Source organism: Eschscholzia californica, unplaced genomic scaffold (assembly GCF_041429995.1).
Source record: "Eschscholzia californica isolate CP2 unplaced genomic scaffold, dmEscCali1.0.p SCAF_2, whole genome shotgun sequence".
NCBI lineage: Eukaryota > Viridiplantae > Streptophyta > Magnoliopsida > Ranunculales > Papaveraceae > Eschscholzia > Eschscholzia californica.
In genome coordinates this window covers 47,231,412-47,254,001 of record NW_028238309.1, presented here as the reverse complement: position 1 = coordinate 47,254,001, position 22,590 = coordinate 47,231,412, and the positions used below count along the sequence as shown (strand labels likewise).

The 22,590-nt window shown below is 37.2% G+C and overlaps 2 protein-coding genes across 2 annotated transcripts; one reads left to right on the top strand and one right to left on the bottom strand.

Moving 5' to 3' along the window:
• Positions 1-341: 341 nt before the first annotated feature.
• Positions 342-1,530, top strand: LOC147558481 (uncharacterized). The gene is made up of 2 exons (XM_086659021.1): positions 342-893; positions 1,075-1,530. The coding sequence occupies exons 1-2, from the start codon at positions 342-344 to the stop codon at positions 1,528-1,530; spliced, it is 1,008 nt and encodes a 335-aa protein (XP_086515147.1).
• Positions 1,531-2,590: 1,060 nt separating this feature from the next.
• Positions 2,591-5,783, bottom strand: LOC147558480 (receptor-like cytoplasmic kinase 176). The gene is made up of 6 exons (XM_086660153.1): positions 5,179-5,783; positions 4,443-4,771; positions 4,084-4,219; positions 3,844-3,986; positions 3,634-3,757; positions 2,591-3,335 (listed from the first exon to the last, which is right to left on the bottom strand). Exons 1-6 carry the CDS (start codon positions 5,228-5,230, stop codon positions 2,872-2,874), a joined length of 1,248 nt encoding a protein of 415 aa, XP_086516279.1. The 5' UTR covers positions 5,231-5,783; the 3' UTR covers positions 2,591-2,871.
• Positions 5,784-22,590: the final 16,807 nt, after the last annotated feature.

Genomic DNA, 22,590 nt, shown 5'->3' with positions numbered 1-22,590 from the left:
GGGCACAAGAAGGCCAAGAACCTTTGTCTTAAAGCTTGGTCTGTTCTTAGAAAAAAGAGAACACTGGGAGGATTAGGATTCAGAGATTTACAAAAAGACAATGTTGCTCTTATGACAAAACATTTATGGAGACTAAAGACTAACTCTACATCCCTAATCTGGTTTCTGCCAAGTACTACTCTAATAGGAGGATGCGACAAGCGTCATCGTATAGATCCTCATGGTGGTGGAAAAACATGCTTAAACTCTTGCCTTCTTTCGAGAGAGAAATAATATGGGAAGTGGGGATGGTAAGAACATTAATATATGGCACGATAGATGGATTCCGGAAACAGATTAACATGGAACCTATCAGTCATGTTTTTCATTATGTTGATCAACTCATTGTCTCTAATCAAGTAACCTCAAACCAAGAATGGGACAGAGCTCTTCTAGACCAGTTATTCTCAAGGGACATCATCAACAAAATTATCACCATTCCTATCAACACATCTGAGGAAGACAAGATACACTGGAACCTAGCAAAGTGTGGACGATATACTGTTAAATCAATGTATAATTCTCTCACCAAGCATCATCAACATGAAGCTCACGAAAAAGAATATTGGACCCAACTGTGGAATATCAACTGCATTCCTAGGATTCAACTATTTCTCTGGAAAGTTTCAAATAATATCTTACCAACAGCTGAAGTCCTATCGAGATTCATCCCCCTTGAATCCAATCAATGTGGTTTATGTCACAACCAGATAGATAATTGGGAACACCTTCTCTTCGACTGCCCATTCACTAGAGTTGTTTGTCTTGCACTCCCCACTCCACTACGTATAGATGCCTTGAAGAGAGGAAGTTTTATAGATTGCTTGAAAGCGCTAATGGCTATGGAGTCTGATGTTAACAACTCATTGATTAATATTATCACATCATAGTGGATTATCTGGAAAACAAGATGTGAGGCCATCTTTCAACACCATAATCCCTAAGTCGTTGAATGTCTTATTAGAATTCAGGATCTGGTTACATCTCAACTCAAGCACATCCATCCTCAACCATTGCCTACCTCTTCAATTTCAGCTAACAATAATTGGATTCCCTACTTCAATCAAGTGCAATTTTGATGTCTCCTTCACTAACATCACAGAGGAAGCTGTTGTTGGTTTAGTTTTTCATGACTCTCATTCTAATTGCGTTGCAGTAAAGTCATCCCTTATTCGTTGCAGATCAGTAGATGAAGGCGAAGCTTTGGCAGCTTTCCAAGCTATATGTTTGGCCAAGGAACTAAATTTTGTAAACATTAGTTTAGAAGACGACTCAAAAAACATCATCAAGGCGATCAATGGGGATACTTCAGCAGCTCACTGGACTAGCAGGAGCAAGATCTCCTTAATCAGATCACTTAGATCTTCTTTTGTAAATTTTTCTTGTGTGTATGTTAATAGGTATGCTAATAGCAAAGCGGATAAGCTTGCTAAACAAACTAGGATCTCTAAACAGTCTCAAGGATGGCTTTCTCCAATGCCTTTTTGTTGATGAACTGCTATGTATCTTTTGTCTTCTTTAATGGAACAGTTCACTTTAAAAAAAAAATTGTGAGAGGATGAGAAATAGATTATCTCATGTTTTAGATGGAAAACTTTTCAATTGATTTTCACACTTTTTACCACGGGAGCACGGCTTTTCACCTTTTTGGTCCAACTAAACAGTAGAAAATTGATTTTTCTACGAAAGACAACTTTCTCATTCTATTTTCCCACATAACAGTATGACCTTAATAGTTAAATTGCTTAAGATTTACTTATTTTTTGTTGGGAAGTTTTAAAAGCGCCCCTTAAGAGTGTTATAGGCACCTCTCTCAAGGCAACTTTGAGAAAACTTGTGATGAAGGGGGTCATTCTTTTTCTTTTTTTTGTATAGATAGAGTCATTACAAGACACTGATACATCAGAAGAGATGATATGGAGATACATCAAAATTCAAGGATTGGATGAGCACTTTAACAGTGACTACGTTCTACGTTTGTCCTTACAAGGCATTGATACATCACAAAGATGCGATAAGCACGATAACCGCCTATGTTAAATCAAGAAATGAAAGAGGTCTAAAGCCCGACAAGATGAAAGAGGCCTAAAACCCGACAAATTTATTACATTATTAATAATATTAATAACCCAAATTCAATATTCCTGAATTTACACTTCCAGTGGATCAAACCTAGGACCTCTGCATTGCAGAGTAATCCACTAACCAACTGGGCTACCAGTTGTATCGAACCTAAACCCTTAAAAGCTATATACAACTTTTAAAGGTCATCCCTAAAGGGCCTAAAGCCTATCTAATCTATTTTTACTTTATTTATGCTCGCGTTCTCTAAACAATGCTGCAATATAGACGGACAGGTACAACCCTTTCACTTGAAAGGTTTCTATGACGGTTGGCCACATATTGTGGCCAATTCGACCCAACCAATTAACTTATCAATCACAACCAGCCGTTTTGCAGATCTACGACGTTAGTAGGACTGAGAAGTCATAACATACAAATACCACCAATCCTAGTACCCAACCCATATGAAAGATCCACAGTTCTTATGTATCACAAAATAAAACACCATTCTTTCAGTTTATGAAGTGTTACAAGTATATGTTATAGTGTTCCTAACCGCAACAAAATTTCACAAAGCAATCGATAATAAATTAATAGTGCATTTCAACCAAACCATAACTGTACAAAAAACGAACAAAATATAGGTGTGAACTACACGTCTAAACTCATTATATTTCAAATTCTTCTTCTCCATTTACCACTTTAAAGTTTCTTTTTCTGATTAAAAAAACAGAAAGGACTACAATTACTGCATCTACATCAAAACTTTCAAGCACTTACAGCCGATGCAGATGGCATGGGATTAGAAGCTGCATTTCCGTCACAGGTATCACCTGCACTTCTTCTCCGATACTTTGATCCAGTACTACTTGAAAGTCTTTTATCTTTCAAGTTGTTTTCTTTTTCTGTACTTGTTTTTGAGTCTTTTGATTCTTGAAGTTGTTCTAATGAAGCTACCACTTCATCCATGTTAGGTCTGAATTTGGGGTCTGATGATAGGCATTGTACGGCGATGTTAGCTGCTTTCTGTGCTCCTCCTAATGAGTATTGCCCTTCAAGACGGGTATCAAGAACGCGAAATAGTTTACGCTTGCTGTTTAGGTAAGGCCTCGCCCATTCTACCAAGTTGTGTTGTCCAGATGGTCGGTTCTTATCAACTGCTCTTCGACCAGATAACATTTCTAATAGTACAACTCCAAAACTGTAAACGTCGCTCTTTGCTGTCAGATGACCTTCACAAAAACGAAACAAATTTAGACTTCCATGAAATCAATTAAAAATGTTACCATACAGATCAGAATAGTAATGTGAATAGTTGTCTTTGGTACAAAAATGAACATATAGAATCTCATCAAGGTTTTCACTATATTCGAAGATCCCCATAAAGTAATCAGAATGAACAATTTGATGATCTTATGTCAAGTAATTTGTCAAAAGAGTTGGGCCAACCAAACCAGAACCGGCCCAACAGTCCTAAGTTAACAAATTTGACGATTTTTTTTCCAAATTAGACTAGAATATGAAATATACCTGTCGCTAGATACTCAGGAGCTGCATAGCCGTACGTTCCCATAACCCTAGTTGAGACGTGGCTCTTATCACCCTCAGGGCCGTCCTTAGCCAACCCAAAATCAGAAAGTTTTGCATTGTAATTCTGCGATTTGCGATCAAAAGGTTGTGAGATACTGAATGTTTGTTTAACTTATTAATTACCAAATATATGACTCTCAAGTGACATACCGAATCAAGAAGTATATTAGAAGTCTTGAAGTCTCTGTAAATAACTTTTGTTTCAGCACTGTGAAGAAAGGCAAGCCCCTTCGCCGCCCCGAGCGAAACCTTCATCCGGAGATTCCAAGAAAGTGGCTGGAAGTATGAGCCCCCTGGTGTAACAGCAATCAAATTTGTTAATCTTTAGTGAATTAAGAGAATGGGAGAGAAAGTAAGGCGTCAAACAACGTAACGATATAAAAAACTTACTCCTAAAGAGATGATTCTCAAGACTTCCACGAGGCATGAACTCGTAGACTAGTAACCGATGTTCTTCCTCTAAGCAATACCCAATCAACTTCACAAGGTTAGGATGATGTAGTTGCCCCAGATAATTAACTTCTGCCTGTCGAAGGAAAGGTACTATAGAAGTTAATCCACCTTAGAATCATATAATACGCATATTACGTAAAACTACTTGAATCGTTTTGATTAGCCAAACATCTTCCGATTCAAGCTAAATCAACCCAAAAAATGTATATTTAACGATTATATGCAAAATAAAACAAGTTTGAGAATGACCCATATAGGTGAAAAAACAGGAGTTCAAAAACGAATATGGAACTTACCAACCATTCTCTATGACCCTGAAAGCCTTCTTGGTTGAGTCTCTTTACTGCAATAACCGTTCCGGTTCCGGGCTTCGAAGCTACAAGCCCATTCTCATCAATCCACCCTTTAAAAACCGATCCAAAACCACCTTCTCCCAATACACTATCAGGTCGAAAGTTTCTCGTCGCAGTTTTAAGCTCACTAAGACTGAAGCTCTTTAGATTGGTAGACAACAATATTTCACCTTCAGTCCTAGGAGTAGGAGGCACAGAGTGGGATGACATTTTGCCACTTGAACTGCTACTTATTCCTTTCGTATCATTGCTAACGTATTTCAGATTCCCCGCTGTACAAGCATCGAATTCGATCGTAAGTATATCATTAAAAACAAAATTTATGCAAAAAAAAAAAAGTAACCAAATTTGTCCATCCATTCAAATTGGGCAAACCACAATTTTCATATATTGATTCATTATATTTCCCTAAAAAGGCAACCATTAAAATTCTTTTAGGCAATTTGAGATACTGAAAGATTCGTTTGCATTCAAGTGAGCAGATAAGTAAACTAACAAAACCCCATCATCAAAAACTTCATAAAATCCCATTTTATGGAAATAAAAAACAGAACTGTAAAAGCTTATCAAAAACTGTAAACTTGAGTGATCAAACCAGAGATACAAACAGATAAGGGAATAAAAGAGGAAAAAATGAAGATTGAAATTGAAGAAAGTAAATTTGAAAGAAAATGGGTACCTGTATGGAAAGGACTCTCAGCTTTGATTTGAGCAGTCCAACAATTTCCCATGGAGAAAAAGCCCCTAAGAACAGACTCTCCTCCTCTTCTTCCTTGCTTCCCCAGTTTTTCTGATTATAGAGATAAACTAAAAGATGGGTTTTGTTTTTGGTTTCCCTAAAAATGAACTGGATCCAAGAAACAAATAGAAGATACCACCAGTATGAAAAGAAACTTTTCTCTTTCTTTTTTTTTTCTTCTTGGTAAAAAACAAAAAGGCTAGGTGATGCCCACAAAGACTAATTGAAATTGTAGCTTAATAAGAATCAACTACAAAAGATAGAGACAGAGAGAGAAAAAGATTAGCTCTTTATCTTACCCTTCCTTATTGGAAAGCTAAAAACTACAACTTGGGATACCAAATTATAGACTTTTTGGAGTTTTTTGATTGAGAATCTTGAGATAAAAGAGGAGGGAGAAAGTTGTCTTCCTGTGAGGGGAGGAGTATGGGGGGGTTAGGTTTGTGGGAGAAGATTTTTGGAACTTTTAGGTGAAAGAAAGAGTTAAAGTAGACCTGGCCATACCATTGCTACTTTTCTCTGCAAGTAGTCTGAAAAAGTGGGTTGGTCCCACTCAGGGCTTTTCTTATCCCACATTTATAAGCTTCTCTCGCCTTAAAACTCTCTCTCTCTCTCTGGTCCATCTAATCCTGGTTTATTATTTGGTCTAATTACGATTTAATTCATTTATTGTTTCACATAATCTATATAATAAGGGAGGAAGGTATCTTTCCCTTTCTTCCCAATGGTCAAGATTTGTTCTCCCGTATTTATTTCTAATGGTTGGGATTTACTCTCTCAAATTTTGAGGGTTCAGATTTGATTAGAATTAACCCAAAGGTTGAGATTATAAGAAAGAACATCATTTCAAAGATCCCATTTTTTTTTTTTTTGATAACTTAAAAAGGGTTGAGATTCACTCTCTCACGTGACCCATTTGATATAACTGTTCGTGCCCGTCGGGGACGGGTTATACCCTCGTACCATACTAAAAGAAAATGATTTGATGATACTCAAACTATGAGATTTTGTTGTCTAAAAAAAATCTATGAGATTTTGAGCTATCTGGTAGTAAAACTCAATCTTAATTGCCACGTAGATTTTTTATTATTTTTAAATCTTGTCCAACGCAAAACTCGACTAAGATTTCAAAAGATGACGTGTTGATCGTGTAATACAGATATCTCAAGAAGACACATTATTTCTAGAGGGTCCTCTTGAGATATCTCTAATTGTCCAACTCATCAACATTTGAATTTAAACCAACAAAAATCTAATCTTCATACAGTGGCGAAGCCAGAAAATTTTAGTCGTGGGGCACGTTTTAGTGACTATAAATTAAAAAAAATTGTATACAAAAAAAAGTTATACTAGGAAGGTTAGGGTTAACTATGAAATGGGATGTTATATAGACACACAAGAAATTACAAATATACTTATTTATAATCAACTCATTCGTATATCTTATCTGTCTATACTCGCTTTTTGTCCCTCTCTTACTCTTTCCCTTAATCTGGCGATCTCTGTCTTTAATTCGACAATATCTCTCTCCTTTCATTTGTTTGTATCATAGTTCATATTGCTGGCAAAGAGTTTCCTTCAAAATTGTTCATCGTCTACTCTCTTTTTTGTTACGGGCTTAACAAAAACTTGGTCCAAAGAGTTAGACTTTGACTAGGTGAAAGACAAATGTTATTTTGGATTTGTGAAATGACGGCCATTATGTCACTTCTAAGTGAGATAAAGGGTTGGTTAGGAAGAAGTAACAAGTGGGCTTGTGTTTAGTTGTGTAGGTACAGGGAGGACTTCCTTGGTTTGTTATATGGGCAGAAGATCCCATTTGGACACACAAGATGAGAAAATGGGTAAGAGGAGTTTCTCATTTAGGTATGTGGGGGTCTGTGACCCCACAGGCCCTCACATAGCCACACCCCTGTCTTCATATATGTTTACAAAATAACTAATCATTTATTTACGAAAATAGTCTTGTTACATAAGCAAAAAAAATGTAAGTTTAGAGTTTTGCATTGAGTCATACAAGAATTGGAAATCACTATTTTTGTTATTTAAGAATGAGAATCTCAGTTGGAACTTGACAAAAGGACTAATTGAGATCTTTTTGAGTTTTATGAAGATGCTCTGAGTCTCTCGAAATGACATAGGGTGCGTCTATAGGCCCACCCCAAAATTTCTTTTGGAACCCCTGGCTACATGAGCTCCTGTACAACCCAACACCCGCCCCCTGCACACCCCTTCTTCTTCTTTTTTACTTTGTTACTGCTTCTTTCTCTCTCTTCAAAGATCCTTGATCTCCCATAGCTGGGAAATGCACAACATGATGAACATGAGGAAGATGAAAATGAATTCTTTTGAGATCTAGTTTGGTTAACAAAATAATAATCATTAACTGAATAACAAAGATAATTTTTAGTTCTCAGAGCTAGGGTCGAGCTTATGTGTGCGAGAGAGAACTAAAAACGAAAAATCAAATAGTTATAACAGTGGTCTCCGACTAGAACTGGTTCGAGACCTTGCTTTGTGTCTCAGACAGGGGCTAGTTCGAGGCCCAAAGCAAGAGCTCAGACTGGTTAAGTAATCCCTCTCGAACTGGTCCGAGTTCTTGTTTTGGGTCTCAGGCTGATCAGTCAGAGAAGTTCTCGGGGCGCCTATAGGTGTGGAGATTGACTATGGTCAAACTCTCTTAGTAGGCCCGGCGCACCTCTAGACACACCCAATGACATAATCTTTCACTATTATGCTTTTGGTTGATGTGACTCTTGTTGACTAGATCCTATCTCCTCTAAAGTCCATGATTTGGGACCACTGGAGAAATCAAGAGCTGTTTTAGAAATAAAGGTTAATCTAATGAATTGATTAACTCCAACTTACAAGTATAAATTGAGAAAGTTCAAATTTATAATACATCCAATAGTAATTTACTCTGAATTAGTCTATTAACATATCCCCTAATTGAGAATTAATAAACCTCCCAAGTGAAATTTGATGAGGTTTATAGTGTAATCAAAACAAGTAATCAACTAAAAGCAATTAGATCCGACCCCTTAAAGCAATTAGTCTACTTATAACTTCTCACATAATTAACATTTTTGTCTCAAGCATATAAATGAAGCTACTCCAAAAAATATAAAAACTAAAACGTAAAAATGACGCAGAAAAGACATACAAGCGTCCTTCCATTTCATAGGAGGCCAACTTAATTCACGGGTTAGTACCACTTTTTGTCATAGTACAGAGGAAAAATTAGGTATCACTCTTCTAGTTTTTTTTATTATTATATAAGGTCAAGTAGATGTATTTTTTAATGAAAATAAATAAACTAAGATGATAAAAACCATAAATTCTAAGGTAATTAAAACTTCTTAACATTCATCCTAAGAGAACATATTAAAATTAATTCTTTCTGTATTGAAAATCCCAATGCATCAACAACATCTGTCAGGACATTGTTGGTTGGAATTTGTTCAGTAACATGAGAAATTAAATAAAGTTGAGTTGTAAAAGTTCGGAGTTTTGAGATCTCGAGAGCCAATCTATAATCGAGACGGCTTTACAAACGAGGTTGCTTACTTCTAGATTGTATATTATTTTGTTTGTGCGAGAAGGCCGAATCTACACGCCATAGTCTTGGAAAATGCTTGCTGTACTTTCTTTTTCTTAAATATTGTACTATAAAGATTTAGGGCAACCCTAGGAGATGGCTCGGTTAGTTCTGACTACATAGTTAGATTTGTTGGGGTCATTAACTAAACTACACTCATTGTGAATCACAACCCATTAGAGATCCATGAATTCTCAAACTTAGATTTCAGGTCCTATGAAATGCTTTTGAATATACATAAAATTGTCACAGATCTTACACTGTTTCTTTAATTAAAAAGATCACACACTCTCTTGGATTAGAGAAAACACATTGTTTCTTGGAAGCAGGATCAATTGGTTAGTTCATATTAAGAACAAACATGATTATTGAAAACTATAACCTAACAAGGTTAAACACTAGACAAAAGCATCTCCACAAAGACACTTTTATAATCTTATAAACATTTCTCTTGGAAGTTTAAACAAAGAATCTCACCACATATATGGAGAGTAAAATCTTGTAATTTCTAGTTAGAAATGGGTCTCTAGTTAAATGTTTAAATCAACTTTATTTTCTAAACTTTTAAGTATTTACAGTGGTAAGTGATCAAAGAAATTCTTGTATTCTTTAATGATGTTTCAAAAGAAATACAAGACTCTATTTATAGAGTTGAGGTACTACTAGTTTTAGAGCGCTAAAATAATAATATGTTTACTCATTTCTATTATCTAATAGTTTCTTATATCTTTACTAGTTTCTAACATTTAATACTTTATAATATCTCAATGGCTATAAGAAAGAATCTGAACATTTACATATTTTAGCGCTATAAAATATCTTGTAGGTTGTAGCATAGGGTAAACACTTCATACATATAAAATAAATACACAAATCATAGTAAAAACTACATGAAACACTCATAATTAGTGTGAAGTAGTAGAAACTAACGCCAGATGTTATTATAATGCTAATTAGATTTTAAATATATAGAAAATTGGGCCGAAAACCCATTTTTGAAGTTTTTTGTTTAGTTAAAAAGACAAGTTGTACTTTTTTTTGTTATAAACACAAAGTTTGTATTTTTTAGCTAAAAATCCAAAAATTTGTATTTTATTTGGTTAAAAATCCAATATTTTTTATAAAGTTGTCGCAAAGTAATTCAAAGTTGTCGCAAGGTGATGCAAAGTTGTTGCATGGTATTGCAAAGTTGTCATAAAGTGTTGCAAAGTTGTCATAAAGTGTGCAAAGCTGTTGCAAATTAAAAAAGTAACTAAGGAGTTGAAGACTAAAAAAAATTGACTGATTCTTTTTCACCAAAACAAAAAAATTGAAATTGAGTTTTTACTAAATTTTTCGAAAAGATATTAATAATAATAATTATTTAGTGTCATATTTATAGATTACATGTAATAAATATGTAGGTTAAGTAGAAGAACCAGTACAACATTCTAAATATTACCCGGTCCCTTCATCAAAAAAAAAAAAAATATTACCCGGTCCATGTGCTAAAAAATATTTCGTTGTATTATATATCGATCCTCTTTTTTGGTTTATCTACAACAGTTTAGGAATTAACTTATCAACTATGGTAGTTCCATACTTCTATATTTAAATCATTCCCTGATAGAATACTTTAAACAATCTTTATAAGACAAAATCTTCAATAAATTTAAATGGTGTCTAAACCGTAAAGGATTAGCTTGGGGGGATTGGGTGAACCATCCAAAATGAGAGAGAAAATAGGTTTCCCATCCTAGGTAGCCAAAAAATGAAAAGCAGGTCCAAAGAGTCAGGTTGGGAAAAAAATGACGAAATGGCTCTTGAAAAACAAAGTATTTACGATTCATGCCATCGGAAATTACAAAATTGCCATCGAAATTTTCTCGAGAAACGATTTTTTTTTCTGAAAAAAAATCTGACAACCCGTCCATCAGAATCTGTACTGTTCAGAAATTTACGGAATTGCCACCGAAAAATTCTTGGGAAACGAAATTTTTTTGAAAAATTGTCTGACGCACCGGGAAATTATTTTATTTACTGAAAATTTTCTTCTGTACTAGACACTTTTGTACCGCGAATTTTCTTGTGACCGGGAAATTATTTTATTTACCGGAAATTTTCTTCTGTACTAGACACTTTTGTACCGGAAATTTGAAATTTCGTTCAAGAAAATTTAAAAATTTGAATTTTATTGTGTACAAAATTATTTTATTTACGGGAAGAGATGGTTTGTTGGGCGGGAATTTGAAATTTCGTTTGAAAATTTCAAAAAATTTGAATTTTCTTGTGTACGGGAAATTATTTTATTTACCAGGAAGAGATGGTTTGCTGGGCTGGAATTTGAAATTTCGCTTGAATTTTCAAAAAAAATTGAAATTTTGAATTTTTTTGTGTACGGGAAATTATTTTATTTACCATCCAGTTTTTTTTGTCAGGCAACGTCAGCATGTCCCGTCCAAGGGCAAGAGGGGGATAAAATCAAAATCAGGAAACAATGAGCTGTCCTGACATTTGGACTGGAAACTCATTTTTTGACAAGGTTAGATTTATTTTGGTTTTACCCCCCAAAAATTGGACCTTTCACTCAAAAATGCATTAGCTTGATACCCCCACCGTAACTAATAAATGTTGAATTTTTGGGCTTATAATCCAAAAAACGGACCCTAATAGGACTTTTAGTCCTCTCTAATCCTATAAAGGGTTTCAAAACCAAAAAAATAATACAAATGGATATCTAGTCCATTTGGTGTCATCTAGAGAGAAAACACAAATCCCTAGAATACCAAATAATTTATAATACCTAAACTAACCTTCCATATATATAAGATCTAATTTAAGCTCAAATCAACTAATATTCGTTTCCCTATTTTATCATCCTGTTTCTCTCTCCAATTACCGACTCTAAAGGAAGAAAGAAATCTTTATCTTCCTTAAATTTGTAACTGAAACCTTCTCGTCCTATCTTTTTCTCTCTCTACATCTTCATCTTCTGAAACTATCCTCCATTAAAACAAAAAACTTTGTAACCGAAACCTTCTCGTCCTATCTTTCTCTCTCTCTCTCTACATCTTCATCTTCTGAAACTATCCTCCATTAAAACAGAAAACTGAATTTCTAAGTTCAGGTAAAACTCAAACCAAATTTTATGTTTTCTGATTATGTTTCGATTGAAAATCTTCCATTAACTTGTTTCATTATCATTAGAGCTATTCAAAATCATCATCTTAATTGTTAATCAGGTAAAAATTTTCTTATTTGATGATTTCGTTTCAGATCAAGAAAGTTATTATTGTCTTTCTCTCTCTAAAGTTTGTATTAATGATCACGATCTTCATGAGATTAATACTTCATTTTCTAAATCTTACAAATCGAGTTTACTTATTGTTTGCAATCAATCGTCATATCAGTTATCAATAGATTTGGAGTTTATGCAAAGTATGATATTCAAATTTTCTTCAGATCTGATTTTTTTTCCGTACAGATTGATGAAACGTGATTCTTTCGCACGGTTACTCATAACAGAATTAACATTATATATACTTTAGAATAAATTACCATAATGTAACGTAAATTATATAAACTTTTCCGTGCGATATTTATCAAATTGAGAACATGATATATGTTCTGGTTCTGCAAATTTTTCACGAATAACATTAACATTATATTATTTTGTGTAAATCATACGTAATTTATGGAACATTATGTATGATTTAATATCAAAACAGTTCTCGTTTCATTATTAGAACATCTTTGATTTACATATGTAAATCCTGTGTACTTTTCTGTAAAGTACATGTAATTTATTCAAATGTTCATATAATTTACTGCAAATAATATACTTGTATATATAATTTAATTGAATTAATCTATCTCACTTTGTTATCACAGATGGAGTTCCAGGCAGAATCATCAAATCAAAATAAGGAAATCAAACTGATATTAGATGGTTGGGATAAGATATTTACAGAACTAGGACAGTTATTTCCTGGGGGTACAAAAGCTTTTCGATATGCTCTTAGGCAATATAGCATCAACACCGGGCATGATTTCAAATTCATAAAGAATGATTCTAAGCGTGTTACTGCTGTGTGTCCTGTTGAAGATTGCAAATGGATAGTGCATGGATGGACACCATTGAAATGCGATTCTATGTTCATATTGAAAGACATGGAAAGGAAACATGATTTCATTATTTGTGATAAATGTCTCATTATTTTTCATAAAGTTTGCATAATTTATTGTAAATTATACATAATATCGCATTTACAGTTTAGGTATATAACGTTTAAAATTATACTTTATCATTAGTATATCAGAATTTGTTGTACATCATTAAATCCCATTGTAAAACATACTTATTGTATATCAGTATACAATATAAATTCCTTCATATAAATGACCACTATCAGAAATTACAAGGTTTGATCAATTAAAAACTTTTAAATTTTTGCTGTTATCATTGGTTATTTATCAAAAATTACCGAATCCTGTGGTAAATCACGGATACTTGTGAATAAATTACACATACTTTACAGTAGTTTAAGTTATACCAGACAGAAATTGACATAATTTATCAAACAGATATCTAAATATTGATTTATGACGAAGCTTTGAACATCAGAAACTATGTCACAACAGAAAAAACCATAAAAATCAACCCAAAATCTCACCATAACGTTGAAACAAACTTCTTTATGATGAAAAATAACCATACAAAAAAAACTTGTGAATAAATTATACATACTTTACAGTAGTTTTGGTTAGGATTTTTGTTTCTGATTTATTCGGATAATAGGAAAGAGAAAATTGATTTGGTTTCTAAATCTGTAAAGAAGAGAGAGAAAATTGATTTGGAAATATCTGTGGTGATGACGTTTCGTTTTGGTTAGGATTTTTGTTTCTGATTGATTCGGATAATAGGAAAGAGAAAATTTGCTTTCCAAATCTGTTTAGAGGAGAGAGAAATTATGATTTGTTTCTATCTATTTTTTTCTAATAAATCTCCATATTTTTTGCTAATAAATCTCCACAATTTTTGCTAATAAATCTCCACGTCAAATTTGAGCGTGGGACATTGACGGTAATGTGTTTAGAAAGTGAGGGTTTTTATGTCCATAATGTAAAAAGACTAAATATCCATATTTTGAGAAGATTGGATCATAAACCTTTTTTGAACATTATTTTGGTCTATATACCCACCGACCCTAATTAAAATTTAAATTGGTGTCAATTTTTTTGTTATAAAACATTCTTATATATATAGTACTTGTAACTTGTCAGTAATACATATATAAATTAGTTATATGTAGACAATAACTAACCTATACAAGGTACCTTGGTAGCTAAACAAATCATCCTTAGAAGCCACCAAATCTAAAATACTAAAATCTTTATTTAAGCTGTAGTTTACAAATCAAAACCTTGGGGTTAGAGTATATTTAGTTATAATTTGAGAAAGGGAGAAGCTAGAGTGCCCAACTCGGTGCTCAGTAAAGTGCCCACCTGACGTAGAATTCACTAAAAGAAAAAGTTTTTCAAAGTTTGACTACGGTAGGGATCGTTTTTGTTTCTAAATGAGAAAATTTGGGCATTTTACTGGCATTCTAGCTGGGCACTCTATCATGTCCCTTTGACCAATAATGAGCTACACATCTGGTAATTAGCCAGTCGCTCGCTTGACGAATCAGAAACAATTTGACATATCAAGCCTAAATATCTTCCAGTGACGACTTTTTCCCCTCTTTACCTCTCTCGAAAGTCACTGAGAAGCTCTATATGTACACACATCCACTTGACTCTATCTATTTTCCGCCTCGACACTAAAATATGGTTGGAGTATACTCCGACCAACGCCTATCCAGACGCTTGTCCAGCGTGGTGGAATAGACAATACAGTCCCTTGTCTTATTCAAAGACCACGGTAGGCGGTACACAGGAGTGTACTCCTATTGGGTATACAAGAGTGTATTTCTATCGGGTTTGTTGGATATTTGCCTCCTCCTTTTCGGGTCATCTCATCTTTTATGCCAAGAAACTTTCTAAGCACTCAGTGTCAGTATCAAGTAAATCAAATGCGTGACTTTAGGGCTGACCTCAATGATATTATTGAGTGTTTCATCTACTTTTTACTCTTCTGTAGTTAGTTGTTAGATGACAAATTTGTGAAGTCAATTTTCCCTACCACTATCACAACTTTGACATTATTGATGAGGTAAGATTGGTAAGATTTCTTTACCACTCGTCAACTATGCTTTCAGCCAATAATCACCTTGCATGCTCAAGGATTGGTTGGAGCCCAACCTTTAACCAACAGCAGTTTCGGTTCTAAGTCAAGTTCTCTTCTTCACCCCTCAAATACTCTCTCTGCCTTCTTCATTCTTGTTTTCATTCACTCAACCTTGAGCCCTCAAACCCCCAACTCTTCCAATCTCCGCATGGCTACTCATTTCGCAATATCACCTAGAGGACGTCTCTCCCTTCGTTACCATAAGCCCTCAATCAACCCAGAGCTTCAAGAAACCACTGAGGGTTTTGTAGCAAGGTGGTGCTGCCCTGAGGAAGCATCTCTTGCTCAAATCCGAAGGATGCTATACCCACTATCTGTGTTCTTCAGGGACTGTCACTACTCAACTATCGAGGGTCATAGAAACACCTTTCTCATCAAGCCCAAGAGTCTGTTCGTTTTGAACACCATCAATGCTGGTCGTCCATGGATTCTAAGAGGTCAACTGATGGTCCTCAAACAGGTGGAACTTCCACTCAATGATGAGGTCGATGATCTCTATTTTGAACCAATGAGGTGCACATTGTACAAGCTCCCCCTCGCCATTCAAAATAAGGAGGACCTGGACATTATTTTTGAGCGAATGGGGAAGATCATCGAGATCACCCCCAGGAGTTTAGGTTTCATCAATAACAAAGTGATAAAGGTTCACTTTATGTACGACGTCAGAACCCCTCTCCTTGCAGTCATAAACTTCTTGTTTGCCGATCGTGAATGCACCATTAACATAAGTTACCAGAAATTCCCGGGTGCCATTTGTCAATCCTGTAGGATTATAGAACACCCAGCCAACCAATGCCCAGACTATGCACCAGCTCTTCATTCGGATGAAGAAGACGATTCCAGCTATGAACCAATGGAGGATATGGAGGAAGACCCTCAAATCCAAACCCCAGACGAACCAATTCTAAGAGCACCCCCCTCATCCCCTGTCCAACCCACGAACCTCCCCAATCTGAGACTCAATTCCTCGGGTAAAAGGGTACGAACCAGCTCGTCCCACCTATCCATCAGCTCATCGGATGAATCCCCCCACTCCCCACCTCCCAGAGCTCGACTTGTTAATGATTTGGAAGCCCAAACCCTGATGGAAGATTCTAACCTCCTCTATCAAAGCCTCAATGTAATCACGGCTCAAGGATCGGAAGGAGCCCATGGACCACTGAATTAGTCTACTTTGGGCTTCTTGCTTTGTTTTTTGCTTTGTTCTTGTCCTGTCTAGTTCGGTCTTGTTGGTTCTTGTTTGTTTTTTTTGTTTTTTTGTATTTTGGTGGAGCTGGTACACTAGCAAGAGATTTCCCCTTTGGGTTGATTGTAGGGTTTGATCCTACCTTTTTGGATCTCTTGCAAGTGTACCAACCTCTTTAGTTGGTGGCCTGGCCTCTTTGGGCCGTGGTCTTGTGAGGTGCCTTCAGTTGGTGGCTGCCTCCTTTGTTTCCTGGGCTCTGTTAGGGGCGCGTCCTGTTGTTGGGCCCGTTCGGCCCTGTGGTGTTGTTTTGTTTCTTAGTTATTCAGTTACTTCTAGTTGCTTTCTGGTTGTTAGTTCCTGTGTGTTTGTGTTATTTGGTCTTGGGCCGCGCTTGTCTTTTTGGGCCCTAGCTATTGACCCCTCGGATGGACAATTCTCGGACTAATACCCTGACCCATGAGACGCTCCCGAGTGACTCGGATCATGTCTCGTTCCAATCAAAGCCCCTATCAATGCTAGCTTGGAATGTGAGGGGGTGTGGAAATTTCCTCAATCGTAAACACCTCTGGACCTTGCTTAAAGAACACAACCCTGATTTAGTCTTTCTCTCCGAGACTAAATGTCTTAATACCAACATCAATAAACTTCTTAACCTTCACAACCTCTACAAGAACTTCACCATCGAACCCATCAATAAAGGAGGGGGGTTAGCTCTCTTTTGGAACCCCAATTTAGATCTCACGGTGATTCAAGCAAACCAAAATTCTATTCACGTCTCCTTGAATAAAGACAATTCGAGCAAGGAAGTGCTCATAACCTGCTTTTATGGGTGCCCTTATTACAATAATAAACTAGGCCCGTGGGAAAACCTCCTAAACTTTAACCCAGGTATTTCGACCCCGTGGCTAGTCATTGGAGACCTGAATACCATCATGAACCCAGCAGATAAAAATGGCCCTCCGAAACCTCTTTCTTCCAAAGCAAAGCAAATTCTTTCCATCACCCATGAGTTAGGGCTCCAGGATCTTGGCTTTAGCGGTAACCCTTACACCTGGTCCAACAAACAATTTCACGGTAAACTTATCCAAGAACGTCTAGATCGAGCCCTTGCCAATTTACCCTGGATGTCCTCCTACCCTCACTCCCGTATTCGGCACCTCCAGGGTGTGGGGTCAGATCACCTGCCCATTATACTCTCCACCAACCCCCCCCTCCCCTATGGCTCCAAACCTTTCAAATTTCTCAGAACTTGGATGACTCACCCAGACTGCAAAACTTTCATAATCGACAACTGGAACGAAAACCCCAATCACATCCAATATAAACTCAACCAACTCGCAATCAAGTTAGCTCGTTGGAACAAGGAGGTTTTCGGTCATGTGGACCAAAAAATCAAACAAATCACCACGTCCATCCAAAACACTTGTAACCCAGTTACCCTTCAGATCCTCATGACCCAGCTGGAAGAGGTCTACAACCAGCAGGAAAGTATATGGAAAGAAAAATCGAGGGTGGCCAATATCCAGCTTGGGGACAAAAACACCAAATATTTTCATGCTAAAGCCATCACCAGAAACCGGAAAAATAACATCACCTCTATCAAAAGAGAGGACAACTCTTGGAGCACTGATACTACTGAGATTTATAACATTTTCAACACCAACCTCCGTAACATATCTTCCTCCAGCCCCCAACCTTCCAATGGCATTATTAAACAGTTGTTTTCCAACCAGATCTCCCCGTCCCAGAATGCGATCTTATCTGCTGCCCCTTGCGACGAGGAAATTCGCAAAGCCACTCTCTCCCTCAAGCCTGAGGCAGCTCCTGGCCCGGACGGCTACCCTCCTTTCTTCTATCAGTCCAACTGGGACACGGTAAACAAGGACGTGATCAAGATGGTGCGGTCCTTCTTCCTAACCGGCCTTCTCCCACCTTCCACGAACCACACCCATATCTGCCTAATCCCAAAAACCAAAAACCCACAGTCTACGACAGATTACCGTCCCATCAGTCTCCTGAATACCACCTACAAAATCATCACCAAAATTCTGGCTAACCGTCTCAAATCCGTCCTTTCGGATATCATTTCCCCCTTTCAAGCGGCCTATGTCCCAGGTCGTCAAATTACTGACAATATTATCATAAGCCAGGAAATTGCCCACTCTTTCAAAAACAAGAAAGGATCAAAAAGCTTCTTTGGTTTAAAGCTTGATATGTCGAAAGCCTTTGATCGAGTAGAATGGCGATACCTGGAAGACATCATGGAAACCCTGGGTTTTGACAATCACTGGATCAAATTGATCCACACCTGCATTTCATCTTCCTCTCTAGCGGTGCTCATTAATGGTAGACCTGGACCATCTTTCAACGTCTCTAGAGGCTTAAGACAAGGTGACCCACTCTCCCCTTTCCTCTTTACTTTGGCCATGGAAGGTCTTAGTAGACTGCTTGATTCCCCGGAATCCCCTCACCACTTCACTGGCTTTACCATTCCCCGTTCCTCCTTCACTATAAATCACCTTCTGTTTGCAGATGACTGTATTATTTTCGGGCGGAATACCCTTGAAAATATCACCAATCTAATCAACATCCTTACTCTGTTCGGGTCTGAATCGGGCCAGATCATCAACTACAATAAATCCACCATATTCTTCTCCAAAAATACACACCCCAAATTCAAGAGGATGATCACCAAGTCCCTCAAAGTTCACCAAGCCTCCTCCCTTGACAAGTACCTTGGCACCAAGCTGTTTATTGGTGCAAAAAAACAAAAAGCTTTTGAGTCCCTGATCGACCAAATCAACAATAAACTTTCCAAGTGGCAAACAAAGCTCCTCTCTCAAGCTGGTCGCACGGTGGTCATTTCGACTATCTCTGCGGCGGTTCCCCGATATCAGATGCAGTGCTTCGCCATCCCAAAAGGCATAAGCTCTCGCATAGAGACTATTCAACGGTCTTTCTGGTGGGGAAAAATCAAAACCATTCACACCATTAATTGGGCGGCCATCTGCCGGCCTCGGAAGGCGGGTGGTCTGGGCCTTCGGAACCCCTTCCTTGATAATGAAGCTTTCCTCTGCAAACTAGGATGGCGTCTGCTTTCAGATCCGCAGACACCCTGGGCTAGACTCCTCAAAGCCAAATATTTTCCCAAGACTCCAAAACCTCTCACCCCGAAAACTCAACATTCCTGGGTTTGGAAATCATTAGCCACCCCCCTAAGCAAAACTGCCAACCTTACATTCTGGGACGTCAACCAAGGCACCGAAATTAATATTTGGGAGGACTTCTGGATCCCCAATCACAAACCGCCTACCCCAAACCTAAACAATTGTCCTTTTCACACGGTGAACCAACTGATTACGGATAATAAGTGGAACGAAAGCGTGCTGCAACTCTATTTCAATGACGACATTCGCAAAGCCATCCTTAGCATCAACCTGCACATTGGAGCAAAGGATACAATGATATGGTCGCTTACCCAATCAGGCAAGTTCACGGTAAAATCTATGTATACATTTCTGAGTAACGACAGCGAAGCACATGATACAATCGACTGGTCTTTCATATGGACCATCAAAACGATCCCGAGAATCAAACTCTTCCTCTGGAAGTGCTGCACCAACAGCTTACCGGTGAAAGACAAAATTGGAAAATACATCGGTAACAACTATATTTGTGCGTTCTGTGAAGAGCGGGAATCTATGTCACATTTGCTGCTCCACTGCACCTTTGCGCGCTCTATTTGGTTTGCTTTCAATATACGCTCGGATGTAGTACCATCGACTACAGAATGGATTAAGTCTTGGCAGCAATGGGACGACTCAACTATGGCGCTTCTCGCAAAAATCATGTGGTTTATCTGGAAAGCGAGATGTGAAAAATGTTTTGGTCGCACAACGAACACGCCGCATCAGGTGATCAGACAGATCCAAAGTTTCTCTACTAGCCTTCAGGAAGATCACAAACCCACCAGCATGGTTCGTCCGGAGGACCGGCAGACTCCCCTCGACCACTACACCAAAATCAATGTAGATGCCTCTTTCACCAACTTATCAGATCGGGCGGGTATAGGTTGCATCATTCACAAAGCCAACGGAGAATTTATGATGGCATCAGCAGAACCAGTTCGGGGACAGACGGCAGAGGAATGTGAAGGTTTGGCTATGCTGAAGGCAATCCAATGGGCAAAAGATCTTAACATCCACCACCTGCATATAATGAGTGACAATCAAAACCTCATTCAGTACCTCCAAAAAGGAAACTCATCTATCAACTGGCAATCACTCCATCATATGAAGAGTATTATAGCTTGCTGTCCTCACTTCGAGACTATCAAATTTCACTACTGCCCACGCCAAACCAATTCCATGGCGGATGCATTAGCTAAATGGGGAAGAACTCAAGGGATTAGTCGTACGTGGCAGTCGAAGGAAACTATGTTATTTGATTTGAATTTCTAGTTGGTTGTAGTAGGTTTTTGTCAACAAAAAAAAAAAAAAAAAAAAAACTATGCTTTCAACAGTGGTACATAAGAAGTACTACTGGGGTTTTTTGAGGAGAGAGACTCTCTTGAGTGACGTCATCATGAAGGCGTTTTTTTTTCCTCTTCTTTCTCTGAAACCCTAGCCGCAAGAGGCAATCCAGCCCCAAATCCTCCACAATTTCTATCTCAACTTGCTTGATCCTTGATCTCAACCTAAAATACTTAACACAAACTACCAAAACCTAGATCTAAGAAGATACTTTGCAGTAAATTTCATAAAAACCCCAAAAATAGGTTTATCTTAGATTCGAAGGTGAAGCTCCTGCATGAATTAGAGAGACTGAAAATCTAATGCTCCTTCACTCTTAGATTTTGGCAGAGTTACTTTCATGAGAAATCAATAGATTTAGACAACATAAACGGTTGGGGTAGTGGATAGACCGAGAAGAAGATCAATCACCAAAGCAGGGTTTTCAACACCAAGCGGCAAATAATCTCGATCTGGACTGGAAAACTCCTGGAAGAGGTTGACAAAACTCTTTCTACTCATAGTCGACCGATATCATCAACCGATCGCTAAGGAAGTACTCGGATGACCACCACAAAGCTCGCAATCGCAGTACGACGTCAAGGGAAGTCAATCTTTTCATCTCTATCCAACATTAGGGAAGTCAATATTTACATCTCTAGCTACTAATTCCATTTTAATCAGGATTTGTTTCTTGGTAGCTTCGTTAATTTTCTTCATCTGATCTAATATTATTGCTCATCTTCATGGTTGTGGCTATGATGACAACCCTAACCCTATGAGTTATAATTTTCTTTCATTTGAGTTTCACTTTAGATTCAACTGATGAATCTGATAATTTGGTCTTTTATCACCTGCCTTCTATCTGACTACAATTTAGTCGGTCGTCTGGTCATACTGAACCTTTATGCATACTTAGTTCAAAATACTAACCTTCGTTACAATTTGTTAGCACATAGTCAATCTACTTGCGATCGTTTTGATCGGGTTTCCAATTTGGTTTCATCAATCATTAACAGCAATCACTCTAGAATCACTAATCGAACAGTTGCTGGCCACTTTGGCCTCTGGATCAGCCAAATGACAAATAGAATACATCTCAACTTTCCTTTCGACCCTGGTCGACACCACATTTTTAATATAATTCTCTTTTTAAGTCATGCAGCTTATATCGCTTATCTTCCAGCTCACTTTTTGTTAATAACTTTTGTCGTTGATTTTCATATAGATCTAACTCTTAAACCAACATCCGTAACATGTTCACTTCCACCCTTAATCCCAATTTTATTGCGTGCATTTGTCGAAGTAGCGGGGTATTTATACTCGGGCTATGACGGCGATCCCAATTTCCAGGTATCTGACAGGTTTCTACTTTGTAGAATTCGAATAGATATGGTCTCTTTATATGGAGAATACTGGCGGGATACCCAGGGATCATTGTTTGATTCCATTTTGCAAACATCTCTATTTCTTCAAGAAATTTTAGATGTATGCTTAATCCATCTCAAGTGTTACAGGAAGTTAGGAAAAAGTTTTATCTTTAAATCATGCAGACGGAAGCTCAAGAACAAATATCATATCATACTAAAGAAGAGCTGCCAGCTTAACAAGCTACAGAAGGAAGACAGTTCGACAAATCGAAGATATTTTGTGCACTTCTTTAATTCTGTTATTTTGTTTTACTACTTAATATACTGTAATTTTAATTTTCTTTGTAGTTTGTTGTAAAACTCTCTTTATATTAATGTATTACCCTTCAACAAAAAAAAAAACTATGCTTTTCAACAAT

Excerpts from the sequence above, each read along its gene's own strand:
- LOC147558481 (XM_086659021.1), top strand. The coding sequence starts at position 342 with ATGGAACCTATCAGTCATGTTTTTCATTATGTTGATCAACTCATTGTC. Across the intron at positions 894-1,074 it reads TAATGGCTATGGAGTCTGAT|CTAACAATAATTGGATTCCC; the intron begins GTTAACAACTCA and ends CTTCAATTTCAG.
- LOC147558480 (XM_086660153.1), bottom strand. The coding sequence starts at position 5,230 with ATGGGAAATTGTTGGACTGCTCAAATCAAAGCTGAGAGTCCTTTCCAT. Across the intron at positions 4,220-4,442 it reads AGGGTCATAGAGAATGGTTG|GCAGAAGTTAATTATCTGGG; the intron begins GTAAGTTCCATA and ends TTCCTTCGACAG. Across the intron at positions 3,758-3,843 it reads CTAATATACTTCTTGATTCG|AATTACAATGCAAAACTTTC; the intron begins GTATGTCACTTG and ends CGCAAATCGCAG.